The 14,598-nt window shown below is 38.5% G+C and overlaps 2 protein-coding genes across 2 annotated transcripts; both read left to right on the forward strand.

Moving 5' to 3' along the window:
- Positions 1-325: 325 nt before the first annotated feature.
- On the forward strand, positions 326-6,445 carry LOC115663459 (BTB/POZ domain-containing protein At5g47800-like). Its single transcript, XM_056303938.1, has 5 exons — positions 326-466; positions 3,829-4,254; positions 4,520-4,912; positions 5,002-5,742; positions 5,877-6,445. Exons 3-5 carry the CDS (start codon positions 4,715-4,717, stop codon positions 6,420-6,422), a joined length of 1,485 nt encoding a protein of 494 aa, XP_056159913.1. The 5' UTR covers positions 326-466; positions 3,829-4,254; positions 4,520-4,714; the 3' UTR covers positions 6,423-6,445.
- Positions 6,446-6,627: 182 nt separating this feature from the next.
- LOC115663562 (DNA-directed RNA polymerases IV and V subunit 4-like) lies at positions 6,628-9,654 on the forward strand. The gene is made up of 10 exons (XM_056303947.1): positions 6,628-6,763; positions 6,880-6,951; positions 7,094-7,156; positions 7,301-7,399; positions 8,000-8,111; positions 8,185-8,262; positions 8,376-8,409; positions 8,478-8,546; positions 9,214-9,308; positions 9,407-9,654. The coding sequence occupies exons 1-9, from the start codon at positions 6,682-6,684 to the stop codon at positions 9,286-9,288; spliced, it is 684 nt and encodes a 227-aa protein (XP_056159922.1). The 5' UTR covers positions 6,628-6,681; the 3' UTR covers positions 9,289-9,308; positions 9,407-9,654.
- Positions 9,655-14,598: the final 4,944 nt, after the last annotated feature.

Here is a 14,598-nt window from a genome sequence, read left to right on the forward strand (position 1 = left end):
ACCTCTACGGCGTGGACGAGTTTCATATATTTGCAGCAAGTTAGGTCTTTTTGATATGTATGCCCCAACTTGAGGGGGAGTGTTAGTTTTATTATTAGATAATTAGCAAGTTGGGTTTATTTTAGGAAAGGGTATTTAGGTCTTTGTATCAAGGCTTAACCCTAAGCCTATATATACTTGGTTTATCTCAATAATAAAGTAGATCTCTTTTACCAAATTACAATAATTATGTGAATGTTAAAGCTTATGCTGTTTTTTTTTTCTCTTATCGAGAACAGGATCCCCAAAATTCTGGTCTTAGTCGTGGATTTGCTTTCATTTTGCACTACAATAACATATGTGCTGACTATTCAAGGCAAAATAATGGCAAGTTCTAATTTCAAGCTGGATGGCACTATCCCTACTGTCACATGGGCTGATCCAAAGAGTGCAACTCATCACTCTGCTGCATCTCAGGCATCTGTAAGTGAAACTATGCTACTAAATAAATTTTTTTTAGGGGCACACTTCGGCAGTGTCTTTCCAAACTTTGTAAAGAGAATTTAACTCAACGGGCTAGATGACACATAGAGGAGATCAGATTTGCCCAGAAATGAGAGTCTGAGATTCTGCAATTTTTTCACCTAAAAAGGTGACTGAAGCAAAGACACAATTTTTCTGATTCTTCACATAAGCAATGGACCTGACTTGAGGTTGAGGGTGAATTATAAAGCTAACTTTCTGAAAGGTGGATTCTGAGGTTTCTGCAATTTTCTATGTCTTTATTGGTTTAACCATTTGAAAGAAGAACCTCAAGGGCTTTTTTTCCTTTTTAGTTTTGTGTAACATGTCAAGTACTTGCTGTGAATGAGCCTAGCCTACATGTGCATTGTCACTCAGCTGCTTTCTTTTATCTCCATTACTCTCTTTTCTAGAAGAAAGAAAAAGAAGAAAACTTGGCCTAGCCAAGATTTTAGAAGATCATTGGTAATAGAGACAATCCCAAGAGATATAATTGTACAATAGGACCACTAGCACACAACACACGGTTGGAAGTGGGGGCGATTCTTACTTACTTTTTCAAGGGATTGAAGGAAATGTCTGTGTCCTGACAGAACTTTGAGCAACATGTATATCATGCAATTGCAGGTCTCACACTCATCAACCATGTCATGTACTGCTAGTTTCATATAGCAAAAAGTACATAAAATAATTGTTAAGAAAGAAAGTCTCAGTTAAGCGAAGCCATCCCTTCTGATGTCTGAATCCATTATCAAGATTCTGCAGAAAGAAATTTAAAGGGTGATAGTTATAAGGTACATTAGTGGCTTTTGTTGTTTGCATCTGCATTAAATATAAGTTGCTAGAAATTGCAAAATTAGTTGCTCAGCATTGTCAAATTAAACTTCTATTATGACTGGCCCAAAAAAAATTGCGTTATTAGTGCGTCATAGATCATAGAAGAAGCGAAGCAGCCAGAGATTTTGGATTTTGGGTCAGGTGCTCAATATTTCTCAATTTTTGGAAAGAAATTCTATATATCAAGATTTAGCAACGTTAGCACGAGATAGCTACAATACATCTGCTTCACTAATTCGAATATTTACCGGTGATACACACAGATTTTGGTTAAAAAGAAGGAAGCAAATGCCAAATTATGCTGCCAAATCTTGATAGTGTGGTTAAAACCTGAATTAATAGGTTTTTCTTTCAAGCAAGACATGTTATTAAAGAAGGATTTAAATCTGATTCCCATTTTTAGCCTGCATACGTAAGAGGAAAACTGGGCAAGTTTATATTCACGAAATAAATTATTTATCAGCTTGTTTAAATATTATCTTAGATTTTTCATAAAATTTATTAGCATAGGCTCTTTGGGAACCAAACTCCAATGCAAATTACGCTAAAAAAAGTTGAAGCATCATTACATTGAATTACGACATATTTCCCGAGATTAAAACATTTTAGACATTTTTCAGAAAATAAGGAAACTAAAATCTGATGCTGCAAAACTAATTAAAACATGACCTGTTACACATAACTTCCAAAATAATAAAATTACGCTCCATCAATCTTCCTCTTTAAATTTCTCGAAAGCAGTACTGCCTTCTCTTGGTGTCAGATTCTATTGTTTCCAAAATCAGATTTCCCATAACTCCACAGTAATTGAGGTGCCATTTTTGTTCATGAGTAGAAGGTTGGTCCATGCTGATGCTGTAATGTATTACTTCCTTATAGTGTTTATGGAATGAACGATAAATGATGCAATAAAGGTGGTAATAGCTATTCAGTCCATACACGTAAGTGCCGACCTCATCTTTTTCAAAACCAGAAGTCTCACCATTTTAAGTGTTTTTTTGCTACAACTGTCAGAATTTGGCAATAAGGGTAGAAAATCCCAAGATTTTACTTAAATGGATTCTGATTTCTCATCGTCATACTTTAACAGACCAGTTGCTTTATTAAAGATTTTTGTCACTTACCATAAGCAACAGAGACATATCTGCATGACTTTAGGCAGAGTGTTTTCCTAAGAGTTGGAGCATATTTCATTTGTCGGTGATTCTTTGGAAAAAGTCTGTGGGGTTCATGTCTATGAAGAATTTTACCTATAAATGAGCGATTTCTGATGGAAGAATTAATGAAAAGGTGAAGCTGCTTGGTTTTCTGCTCTATTCTTTGTTTTCTTGTTCTCCTCCTTTCTGAGTTCCCTCGATCAAATTTGAACTGCATTACCCTTTTTCTGAATAAGAATTTGTAATCTTGCCTTCTCTTTCTCCTCCTTTTTCTTTTTTAATTTGTTCCTCAATGGTTCATTAGCAGATAGTTTTTGGGTTTAGGTGTTTCTCTTCCATTTTTTGGTTCAATTATCTTTGCTATCCCTTTTCTGCCATTTGCTTTTCGGTTTTTACCTGATCGACCTCAGTCTCTGTTGATGTCTATCTTTAAACGTTGAATTAGAAATTGCTGTTGATCCTCAATTTGTATTTAGATTTGTGGATCAGTTTCTTCATTGGAATCTGCCGGTAGGGGTGTGCAAAAGAACCGGGACCCGCCCGGAACCGCCCGGAACCGGACCGGAACCGGTGGTTCCCAAGGGAACCGGTCCGGTTCCCGGTTCCAATTTTTTGGAACCGGTACTGTTTGGGTTCCCGGTTCCCGGTGTGGAACCGCCCACCCGGACCGGACCGGTAATATAATAATAATATATTTTATTTTTTTAATTTTTAATTAAAAAAATCTGACCAAAAAAAATTTAAAAAAAGAAGAAAATTTGTTATCATGTCTGAAGCTCTTGTGTAGTTGGGATACCTTGGTCATTTTTCCCAATAATTAATGGGTACCCACTTGATTTATGGATGATGTGATTAATATAATCGATCATAGTGTAGGAATTGTATGAAAAGTTATGTTCTTTTCCTTTTGTTCTGTTGATCCGATGTTGGTCCACAGATTTTTTTTTTTTTTATTTGTCTAGGAAAACTTGTTGAGACCGGTTCCATGGACCCGCCCAAGAACCGGACCGGACCGGCGGTCCGGTTCTCGGGCGGGTCCATGGAACCGACGGGCGGTTCTCGGTTCCAATTTTTGGAACCGGTCCTGTAGCGGGCGGTCCACGGTTCCGGGGTGGGAACCGCCCACCCGGACCATGCACACCCCTATCTGCCGGTACTGATTGAAATTTGTGATTCAACTAATTGATTCATTGCCTTTATGAGAAAGAGAATTTGGGCATCTCAAATCATCCTTTTTTGATCTTTTTTTTCTTTTTTCTTGGGCTTGAATAGCATACAGAATCATGTGATTGCTTTGCTTTTGACAGCCTCCTTCTTACCTTTGTGCGGGAAGCTCCTGTTTGTTGTTGATCCATTCTTAGTTACACTTTGCTGGGAAGCTCTTCTGAAGTTTCTCGATTGATCATCTTAAAATGGATAGACCATAGTTGTCTGAATTCCTGGTAGTTCGAAGCGCATTTGCTGAAAGGTGAGGCTATTGAGACTCAGAATCTGGTCATGAGCCCTGGAATTTGGATAAAAACAAAAAGGAACCACAAAGATGAAGTTTATGAAACTTGGGACAAGGCCAGACACATTTTACACGGAAGAAGCAACAAGTTACAGATAGTGAACAAAGATGGAGACCCTTTTTTTGCATATACTGATGAAAGTTGTGATTGACATCTTAGTTTGGACAAACATTTGCAGAACTGTGACTTAAGATACACCGACGGACCTAATTTTACGAATCAACAACATCAATTATCTTCTCCATAAGGTACAGGTTCAGAAAGCCCTACTCAACATAAATATTAGGACAACTCAATGCTGCTGATATTAGTTTTGAATTATGGAGCGGAAATAAATCTACGTGTGCGTAAATCACATAGCAGATGATGAAACTTTTTAGAATTCATGAACACAATCTCATCTTCAGATAGAAAAAGGAATGCATTGAAAACTCATGAGTGTACATAACTTTTTATGTTACTTGAATTGTTTTCGTTTTTTCTGCTCAGTTAACACAGAGCTTTTAGTTGCAGTTTGCTCTGCTACCAAAATGCGGTCTCTTACAACAGCTTTGCCCAACGGATGATGGTGAAATCACCATAGATCACCACGACATTCCTGGAGGTGAAGAGGCTTTTGAGTTGTGTGCTAAATATTGCTACGGAATTACCATCAACTTCAGCGCGTATAACTTTCTACCTGTATTTTGCGCTGCCAAGTTCCTCCGGATGACCGAAGCGGTGGAAAAAGGAAATTTTGTGCTGAAGCTCGAGGCTTTCTTCCATCTGTGCACCCTCGAGGGCTGGAAGGACTCCATCATCACGCTTCAGACTACAATCAAATTACCTGAATGGTCTGAATCTCTTGGAATTGCTAAGAGGTGCATGGACTCAATTGTGGAGAAAATTCTCACTCCTTCACCAAAGGTTAAGGCATTTCTTGTTAACCTACTTTCGCTTCATTTATACAAATTTTCAGCGGAAAGAATATAACAAAAGTTGTAACATATACGCAGGTCACATGGTCTTATACTTATACGAGACCAGGATATGACAAGAAACATCGCCAATCCGTACCTCGTGACTGGTGGACAGAAGATATTTCTGATCTAGACATAGACCTGTTCCGATATATTATCGTTGCAGTACGATCGACCAATATGTTTCCTTCACAGCTTATTGGTGAAGCTTTGCATGTCTATGCCTCTCGCTGGCTACCAGACACGATGAGGACTAGGACTATCGGAAGTGCTGCATCACAACCAGAAGAAATCACAGTGAAGAAACGGCGAATCCTAGAGGTTATTGTGAGCATGATCCCAGCGGAGCGGGGTTCTCTTTCAATTAATTTCCTGCTAAGGCTTCTGAGTCTTGCAAACTATCTAGGATCATCTCCATTAACTAAAACTGAACTCATCCGGAGGTCCAGTCAACAGTTGGAAGAGGCGGCGGTGAGCGATCTGCTGTTTCCTTCTTATTCCACATCAGACCAACACTTATACGATGTGGAATTGGTACGGTCAGTGTTGGAAAGTTTTTGGGTACTGTGGAGAAGACAAGCTCCTGGACCTTCAGAGAAGGGAGAGTCTATGAGATCAGTTAGGAAGGTCGGGAAGCTCATTGATTCTTATCTTCAAGTGATATCCAAGGATGTCAACATGCCTGTGTCGAAAGTAGTATCTCTTGCCGAATGCTTGCCAGATATTGCCAGGCCACTGCATGATGACTTCTACAAAGCTATTAACATCTACCTGAAGGTAATATCTTTGAAGCATTGCACATAGATAGAAACATTGGAGAAATAGTGTAGATGTTCTTATCTTGACTATCAAGGTGCTCGTGTGTTTGTTGGATGGCTTAACAATTGGCTTCATGCTTCTTCATGTGCTAGCAAGAGCATCCTGATTTGTCCAAAGCCGACAAGAAGTTCCCCTGTCGAATTTTAGATTGCCAGAAGCTGTCTCTGGAGGTACGGGCGCATGCCGTGAAGAACGAGCGCCTGCCCTTGCGGACCGTGGTTCAAGCCCTCTTCTTCAACCAAGAGAAAACCGCGAGGGGAGCAACAACACCTCATAATAGCTTGGCTTCATATGACGCCACAACTTGGGGAAAGGAGACACTCGCTGCAAGAGAAGATCAAGGCAAGGAAAAGCTAAGCCCGGAAGTTCGATTTCCGAGAGCAGATGGCCCGACAATATTCGTAGCCGAAATCAGCACAACAGATCATCCTAGGAGAATGCAACCGGACATGAATCTACCGCGAGAATTGGAGAGGAAGTTGGTGATGAGGGAGACAGAGGAAGGAGTAGAGTCATCAGAGAAGGCAAAGGATGTTGCCGAAGAGGAAAGATCGCAAAGAAGCATGTCGGACCCCCATAAGATCAGGAAAAGAACTGGCAGATCGGATCGTGGCCATAATAAAGGGCGAGAGAGATAGCGAATTGGCTGATGGTCGTATATATCAGCAAGAAGCATTGTAATACACTTAAGGAGGATCTGTAACTTCTCCTATGCCCATCAATTAGTTTGGTTCTGAGTCATCATTTACAATGTAATCTACAATTTGTACGTTCGGCTCGCGCACCGTCCCTTCATTCCTTCAGTCTACCAAATCCGATACACCCATTTCAAGATTCGACGTGATCGTGCCGTGAGTCCCGGTTGGTTTCTTGGGTTGGTAGTTGCAGAGGCTGGTGATGGCGGAGAAGGGAGGAAATGGGTCTTCAGTGCCCAGTCAGGCGGTCAAGTACTCGCTCAAATCTGCAACATCCAACAGAGGTAAAAGTACTGTGACCCATTTCACTTCCTTCTGATTCTCTCATTTGTAGCAATCAGCCTGTTGCTGTTCTTGGTTTATGTTAAGAATTCCATGGTTGTGTGTCTTTGACATGTAGCATCTGCGAAAGGCAAGGACGATAGCTCTGGGAAACCCAAGAAGGCGAGGAAGGTTCAGTTTGTTTCCGAAGGTTTGCATCTTTTTATTTCTTTTAGCTTTCGGGTTTAATTCCTTGTTACTTGTAAGTGGTTGGAGATGTGGCTTCTGTGACTTTCCATGATTTGCTCCATTTTCTTGCAATATGATGTTTCCTTGTGGTGCTATTTGCGTAGGTCTGGGGGATGGAATTTTCGGCTTCTCATCCGGTGGCAAAGTGGACAGTTTGTTGAATAAATGTCCGGTTCCGAGTCATCATTTTCGGGCTATTTCGGTGGATTTATTGCTTGGCAGTTCCATGTGGTTTCTGTTGTTTGCAATGTGTTATGTGGTACTCACTGCGTGCTGATTATTTTGTCCTGGCAATCTGTGTATTCTCTTAGTGAATTTGGGCAAAGGAGGGAAAGGAGATAAGACTGGCAAGGCTGCAAAAAGTTCCGCCCCCAAAGAACTGCTTCCTCTAGAGCTCAGATTTGAGCACGGTACGTTTTTGGCCACGCCACGTCCTTTTTTTAGTGGTGCAGATTGAATTCTTAGTTATGGGTTACTACAACCTCTGACTGGGGGGTTTAACTTCACGCGTGGAGCTTCACTTGAATTCGGTTGTTTTAGCTATGAAAATCCACAATGAAATGAGATCAATAATGGTCCTAAATTTTTTTTTATATGAAATATTTGGGTTCAAGCAAGACGGGCTTGGTAAAAAGGCATTCTAGTTAATACGAATGGAGAGACAGATGCTTTTCAAATTACTTATACCTCTATGAGTTAATGAATGTACCCAATCCTTGGCTCATGATTGTAAGCTTACATCCGCATGTCGGTAACCTGTATGATTGTTCCGTTTCTGACTTACTAGAGTCTGATTGGACTTCAGCAAATTCATTTTAGACTGTGGAGTCGCGGTTTTTCCTCTTCTGGCCAAAGAGCAGAGTTGTATTGGGTTCTTCAGTCAATTGTGCAAATTGGCAATGATGCTACATGTGAATAATACTTTACCTTTTCGTCAATTTTTAGGTTTAGTTTAGACTAGTTACCATGTTTGGTATGCTCCCTGATCTTGTCAATTATTGAATTTGTAGAACTCCCAAAACATGCCAAATGTCTGATGGACTGTGAAGCTACTGAAATCTTGCAAGGAATCCAGGAGCAAATGGTCATATTGTCTGAGGATCCAACAATCAAAATTCCTGTGTAAGGAGTACATTCTTATGAGTATTCTTTTGATCCTCCTATTTCAACATACCTGAGTTAACTGCCGTTTCAGATCCTTTGACTGTGGATTGCAGTATGCCAAAAATGGAATTCATTATGCAGATCGAGCATCAGTTAGAAGAGCTCTAGAGTATCCTTGTTTTTTAAGTTTCTTTTGAGTGCTTTAATTATGTGATTACTATTTCTCCTAATGAGGTCACATGCTATGGATAAAATGTTGTTAACCATTAACTCAACTTGAAGGCCTCTTACACAATATGGTGTCACTGAAGGCGAGGTACTAATCTCAACTTTTTGGGTGCCTTTTCTTAAGACACAGTGCCATTAATCTCAGATTTGGTGCAGATATGTGTCATTGGGAATGTCTGTCCAGAAACGCCGGATGAAGTTTTTGCTCTTGTTCCATCCTTGAAGGTACTCTATGAACTTGCTTTAAGATCTGTAGCTCGCCATGGACAATTTCCGATGTGGCTGGTAAGCTGCATTTGTAGAGACAACTTGAGCACCTCTGTTTGAAGCTGTTTTCATCTTCTGAAAGGCTTTTCTTTTGTATGTTCCATTAGTGGAATATTTGTGCCGGATAATTGTGAGAATCAAGCATGGCAGGACATGGTAATATCATTTTGAAATGAAGAATTGAATGCAAGTTCCAAGTTTTGAGTCAACATTTCATGTTGTGGAATCATAGGGTTCTTTTCACGAGGGAGCTTTTGATTTGGAGTCACCAGTTAAAAGAACTTTAGATGTTGTCCAACTTGAGTTATTGAAGTTTCGGCTTTTTGTTTACAATTCATGTAGGGGTAACATGTGTATAAATATTCCTGCATGCTAAAAACTAGAGACATCGTAAAAGTCTCTGTATATGTCATTCTATCTCCTTATGGCCATGTTTGCCATTCGGCTTTGCAAGCCATTTTTGTCAACCCATTGATTCCTTATTTAAGTGTTTAGAAAAGGAAACTCGTCTAGACAACTATACTATTTGGAACCGATTCTGGTTGTATTATCCTTCTAGCTGCCTCCTTGTCATCATTACTGCTACCTTGTCTTTAGATAAATTTTGACCCCAAGTTTTGTGCAGGCTAAGAAAAGCAAGCTCGCTGAGCCTCTCAAAGATGTTCTGGCTGAACTAGTTAAGCTCAAAAAGGCAACATGACAGCCCAGCAGAGATCTGCAGTAAGATACTGCAGTTGCTGATTGACTGACATGGCTTCTTCTCCGTTCTTGCTTTTCCTTGATGCTGATTACCGCCTGGTCTTTAATGTTGATTGCAGGTTCTCTTGTTTATAATCTTTACTGTATTTGCTGCTCTCGGACTCAGGGTAGAGTAGTTCGGTGGGTTAGGTTGTGTGTATAGCTTCCCCTAGCAGAACATGAAGCAGCATCCTCTGGACTTTCCTGCATCATTTTGTCACTTGTCGGATTCAGTAATTTACTTGAATTCAGAGATGTAAGGTTTATCCTTGAGGAAAGTGTTACTGATATTTTTAAAGTGCACTGTGCATATGTGTTGACTCCCTGAGCACGATAGTGTCTTTTTATAATATGCATAACGATCATCTCATGTACTCACCTCGTCTTCTCGTTGTTTTGAGCCAATGAAGTTGGTGCCATGAGCAATTCATTCACCGTACCCGAACCGTCATCTCGATGGAAGAGTTCACTAAGTGAGGTTTTCATGCAGTTCATTTCCAATCTTTAGCGCTCTCTCTGTTTCTCGAGCTGAACATAAAAAGTCCATCCTTTCATTGTCATTTTCCAATCATGGGTCTTTTATGACTAAAGGTCGAGTTTAATAGTCATAGCATATGAGATATTTAAATTTAAATGTACACCATTCCCATAATTAGCTAGTTGCTATGTTATCCAATTTCGCATTACGGCTTTATTTATGTTTTTCTAAATCACTATGTAGTTATAATTCACAGAGAGTATTCCTGAAACTTTTGGGTTAAAAGCTTTTGAGATTAGAAGCGAGTGAACTGTTATAGCAGCCGTCTGATTCCTGATTATAGAAGACTCAATTGCCAATGACTCACCAGTTATGGACATTGATAACTAGACAAACAGAATCTTAGATTCGCGCAGTTTGTCTATTGATCATTTAATGTCTTGTTTTAGCCAGTTGAGGACTTAAAATTTAAAAAACTCAGTTTGCCGTCAGTAGAATTCAAGTATTGGAATTCTTATACTTCACACAATTTAAGTAATTACAGTAATTGAGAATCAGGCCGGCTTCAAGAAGCAATGGAACATGATATTATTGATGAGTTACATGGGGTAATAAAGGATGAGCCATATCGTGAATCTAAGGGCCCCTTCCCAGATACTCCTGCACACGTCGCCGTGCCCACTGGGGGAAACGCAAGTGACCATGGAGATGGCCATCTTGAAGCCGTGGTTCTCTCGGAAGTTGAATCGAGAGAGTCATAGCTCCGTGGGGCTTTGCAAAACAACCTTCAAAAAAGGAAAATTTAAAAAAAAGTGACAATATGAGTATGTAGATTATCTTTAATTATCTTCGTTTAATTTAATGCATATACATGGGCCCGTTTCAAAACCCAATCAAGCGTTGGAAATTAAAAATTTAGCACTAAATGAGATTAAATTTGCATGATAATCATAATTAATATTTGCCTTAAAAGACTCGATTCAGTCAAAACATTCGCTTAATTTAATTATCAGTACTATGGATAATAACTCGAATCTTCCGAATTACGAAACCTGTCAAATCGATATTTAAAAAGAAATTAATGATATTTGGTGATTTACTTTAATTGTTATTGGTTTATTTCTATTTTCAGCCTCTAAATATCAACACTTACGCTTATTTTTCAGTTTTATTAAAACTATGAGCATGCTTCTACTCTGAGTTCATTTTAGATGGCCTAAAAAAAAATTGGTGGAGGATGTGGAGGATAAGGAAGCAAAACATGATATTGATGTAGAGATCACCTTGTTTATAGTTTATTAAGTGAATAGTAAAGGTATGATCAAAATTGTTCCCTTCCAACCCCTATAAAACTTAATTTTTATTGAGCTCTAAATCTGTCCAAGTTGGATGGTTTTGGATGCTTAATTTTGTTTTTCCCTATTTATCAGCAGCATCTCTTTCCTTTTTCTGATATCAATCCATTTGAACAGATTGTAAGAGATAGAAGCTAGTGAAATGGAAGCTAACAAGGACAATCCAACACCACAATAAAACAACCAATTTAGGTCGGGAGTCTTAATGAACTAGATCGTAGAGAGAAAGTTTAGAGAAAGAAGTTTTGGGAGAGAATGCTTTATATTGCTTCAATTGGTGAATGATTTTAGGGGGAGAACACTCCTATTTATACAAAGACTTGATTCATTACATTTGTGATCGAATCTCGATCAAGTGGTCAATATCGCATCTTCCAATCTACCAACTACCGATACTTAATGCAAGAGAATTCTAGAACACGATACAATTACCGTATCGCCGGTCCTTTGGAACATTCTGGAAGCTCTTGAAAATTTGGACGAGTCTTCATTGATTTCACATGGTCCTTAGTGCATGGAAACCTCGAGACTGTGACATAAACCTGTCCAAGGTTGTCTTTCTCTACATAGCAAAAAAGCTCATGTACAACATGTAATTGAATTTTAAACATTTTCAATTAATGTGAATTCACTATTTACAACTCACATGGGTAATTCGTAGCTATTACTTATATAATTTATGGTGAATGAACTAAATCGCAATTATTGAAAGGATTCAAGAATTTATTACTTTGGTTGAAGTAATTCCATTTTATAAGTAAGGTTTAGTAAACTTTTCCCCTTTGTATAGTGGTCATTGCATCACCATCATAATTGAAACTTATATGGCATGAGCTCACTATGTGCACAATAGTAGAGCCTTTGACAAAGTAGTGAATGAAATTGAAGGGATACATGCTTCATTTTGTTCCTTTTGCATTTCTTCTTCCTATGTACGTGTGGGAATGGCACATCCAAGTTCTGAACCAAATCGATGCCACAAGGAGACGGGTGGGCAACTTCCTAGGATCAAAGGATCGGAAATAACTCGCAAGTACTATTTACTTTAGCTATTCTTGTCGCGTGTGCATATAATCTGTGTTTCTCGTCTTGAGGTTTACAACAAATACTCTTTTTTATTAGTTGCATGTAACGGACGCATCTATTAATTTCTGGATTCGTTAAAGATCTTTGATCTTGCAAGAAGTCGGGCTTCGAATAGCTTTTCTCCAAATTCTATCTCATATAATGACGCCGTGGAAACGAAAAGCACCAAGTCGCAGCTCACAAGTACGAACGCTCGAAGCTTACACACACAAAACAATTAGAGGGAAAATTTCTCTATTTTTTGTATTTCTAGAAAGAGGCAAATCGCACGATTCGACAAAACACAACTAATATGCATGGTTGTAACCCTTTTTTTAGAAAAACCTAGATAAACCTAACAAAAAACTAGATCCTATGGCATCTTCTAATAAAAAATATGACATCTTATCACATTTAAAAAGTCAAACTAATAAAAAAAACCAATAAATTTAGGTTTGTTATATACTAAGTGAATATTCTAAACCAACTTAATTAAAGAAGGAAATAACAAATTTCAAAACCCGAAATTTATCAAATAAAAGAGGTAAATCCAAGCTTGAGGTACCCCACCTCATAGTCCCTTTGTTAGAAAAAGAGCTCAACCTTGAGTTTTTAAAATGTCAGATTATCTTAAAAAGAATATATGCTAAAATTCTCATGGATTTTGAGCCATATCCGCAAAATCAATCAAATTTCTTGCTTTTTAGAAAATATCCCAACCAAAGTTCAAGATCGATCTATCAATTGATTCTTTAAATTCCTGGTATAAGGAAACCGATTTTGGATCAACTATTATCCTTTCCATTTTCTATTGCTTCAAATTTTCTCGCTGAAATCTCATTTGTGTCTCAAATAAGATCAACATGAGAGTCGCTTTTCTCCAAATCATCTCTCCATCTACGTTGGAACTAACAAAGGCGTTCTAGGTAAGAGGTCTGGTGTTAGGGAATTAGTACCGACTAAGTGAACTTGAAACCTATTGGAAGATTGAATAAAGGGCACTCGAACACTATTCTACTTAGAGCCTCCTCAAGAGTTGATTCGCGCTTTGTTAAGTGACAAAGTAGGGATAGTAAATTTTAGACGTTAATTTGTATTATGTTTACTTTTATTTACCAAAAAAAAAACATTAAAGAGGAACAAGTGAGGAAGAATCCACCAATTACTCACCCAGTTTATGGATATTAATCTAATTTTCTGGACAGCAATAGAAGTAAGTGCGAAAAACAAGACTTAAATTTTGTGCAGTTGGTTAATAGAGAATTTAAAATGTCATTTTGGCCACTTGAGAAATTAAAATTTTATGAAATCTTCAAATAAATGTTAAGTTCACGACCAGTGGAATTCTAGCATTGAAATTCTTATACTCCACACAATTTAACTACTTACCATCATTGCGTGCCAGTGCGGGTGTAGTTGTGATTTATCGATATGGCCTCAGCTGCTACTCCCCCACGACGATATTACAAATACCAAAAGAAATTGTGATACCACAAATTATTGGCTTAGTATTGATTACACTTGTTCGATTAAAGTATTGAATTATTTTGTCAACTTCTGATTAATGTTAAATTATTTTGTCACCGCGGATCACGCATGTAATATTCCCGACGGAGAAAGACCACCCAACCAATTGAGCTGTTCCACCGGGATCAATTGAGCTGTTCCACACAATTTAACTACTTACCATCATAGCGTGCCAGTCTGGGTGTAGTTATGATTTATCGATGCGGCCTCGGCTGCTACTCCCCCACGACGATATTACAAATACCTAAAGAAATTGTGATACCACAAATTATTGGCTTGGTATTGATTACACTTGTACGATTAAAGTATTGAATTATTTTGTCAACTTCTTATTAATGTTAAATTATTTTGTCACCGCGGATCATGCATATAATATTCCCGACGGAGAAAGACAACCCAACTAATTGAGCTGTTCCACCGAGGATCAATTGAGCTGTTCCACACAATTTAACTACTTACTATCATAGCGTGCCAGCACTGGGTGTAGTTATGATTTATCGATGTGGCCTCAGCTGCTACTCTCCCACGACGATATTACAAATACCAAAAGAAATTGTGATACCACAAATTATTGGCTTAGTATTGATTACACTTGTTCGATTAAAGTATTGAATTATTTTGTCAACTTCTTATTAATGTTAAATTATTTTGTCACCGCGGATCACGCATGTAATATTCCCGACGGAGAAAGACCACCCAACCAATTGAGCTGTTCCCGGGATCATTGAGCTGTTCCACACAATTTAACTACTTACCATCATTGCGTGCCAGTCTGGGTGTAGTTATGATTTATCGATGCGGCCTCGGCTGCTACTCCCCCACGACGATATTACAAATACCTAAAGAA

The sequence above is a fragment of the Syzygium oleosum genome, unplaced genomic scaffold (genome assembly GCF_021117445.2).
Source record: "Syzygium oleosum isolate NSW1041296 unplaced genomic scaffold, Sole_v2.1 Sole_v2.29, whole genome shotgun sequence".
Lineage (NCBI taxonomy): Eukaryota > Viridiplantae > Streptophyta > Magnoliopsida > Myrtales > Myrtaceae > Syzygium > Syzygium oleosum.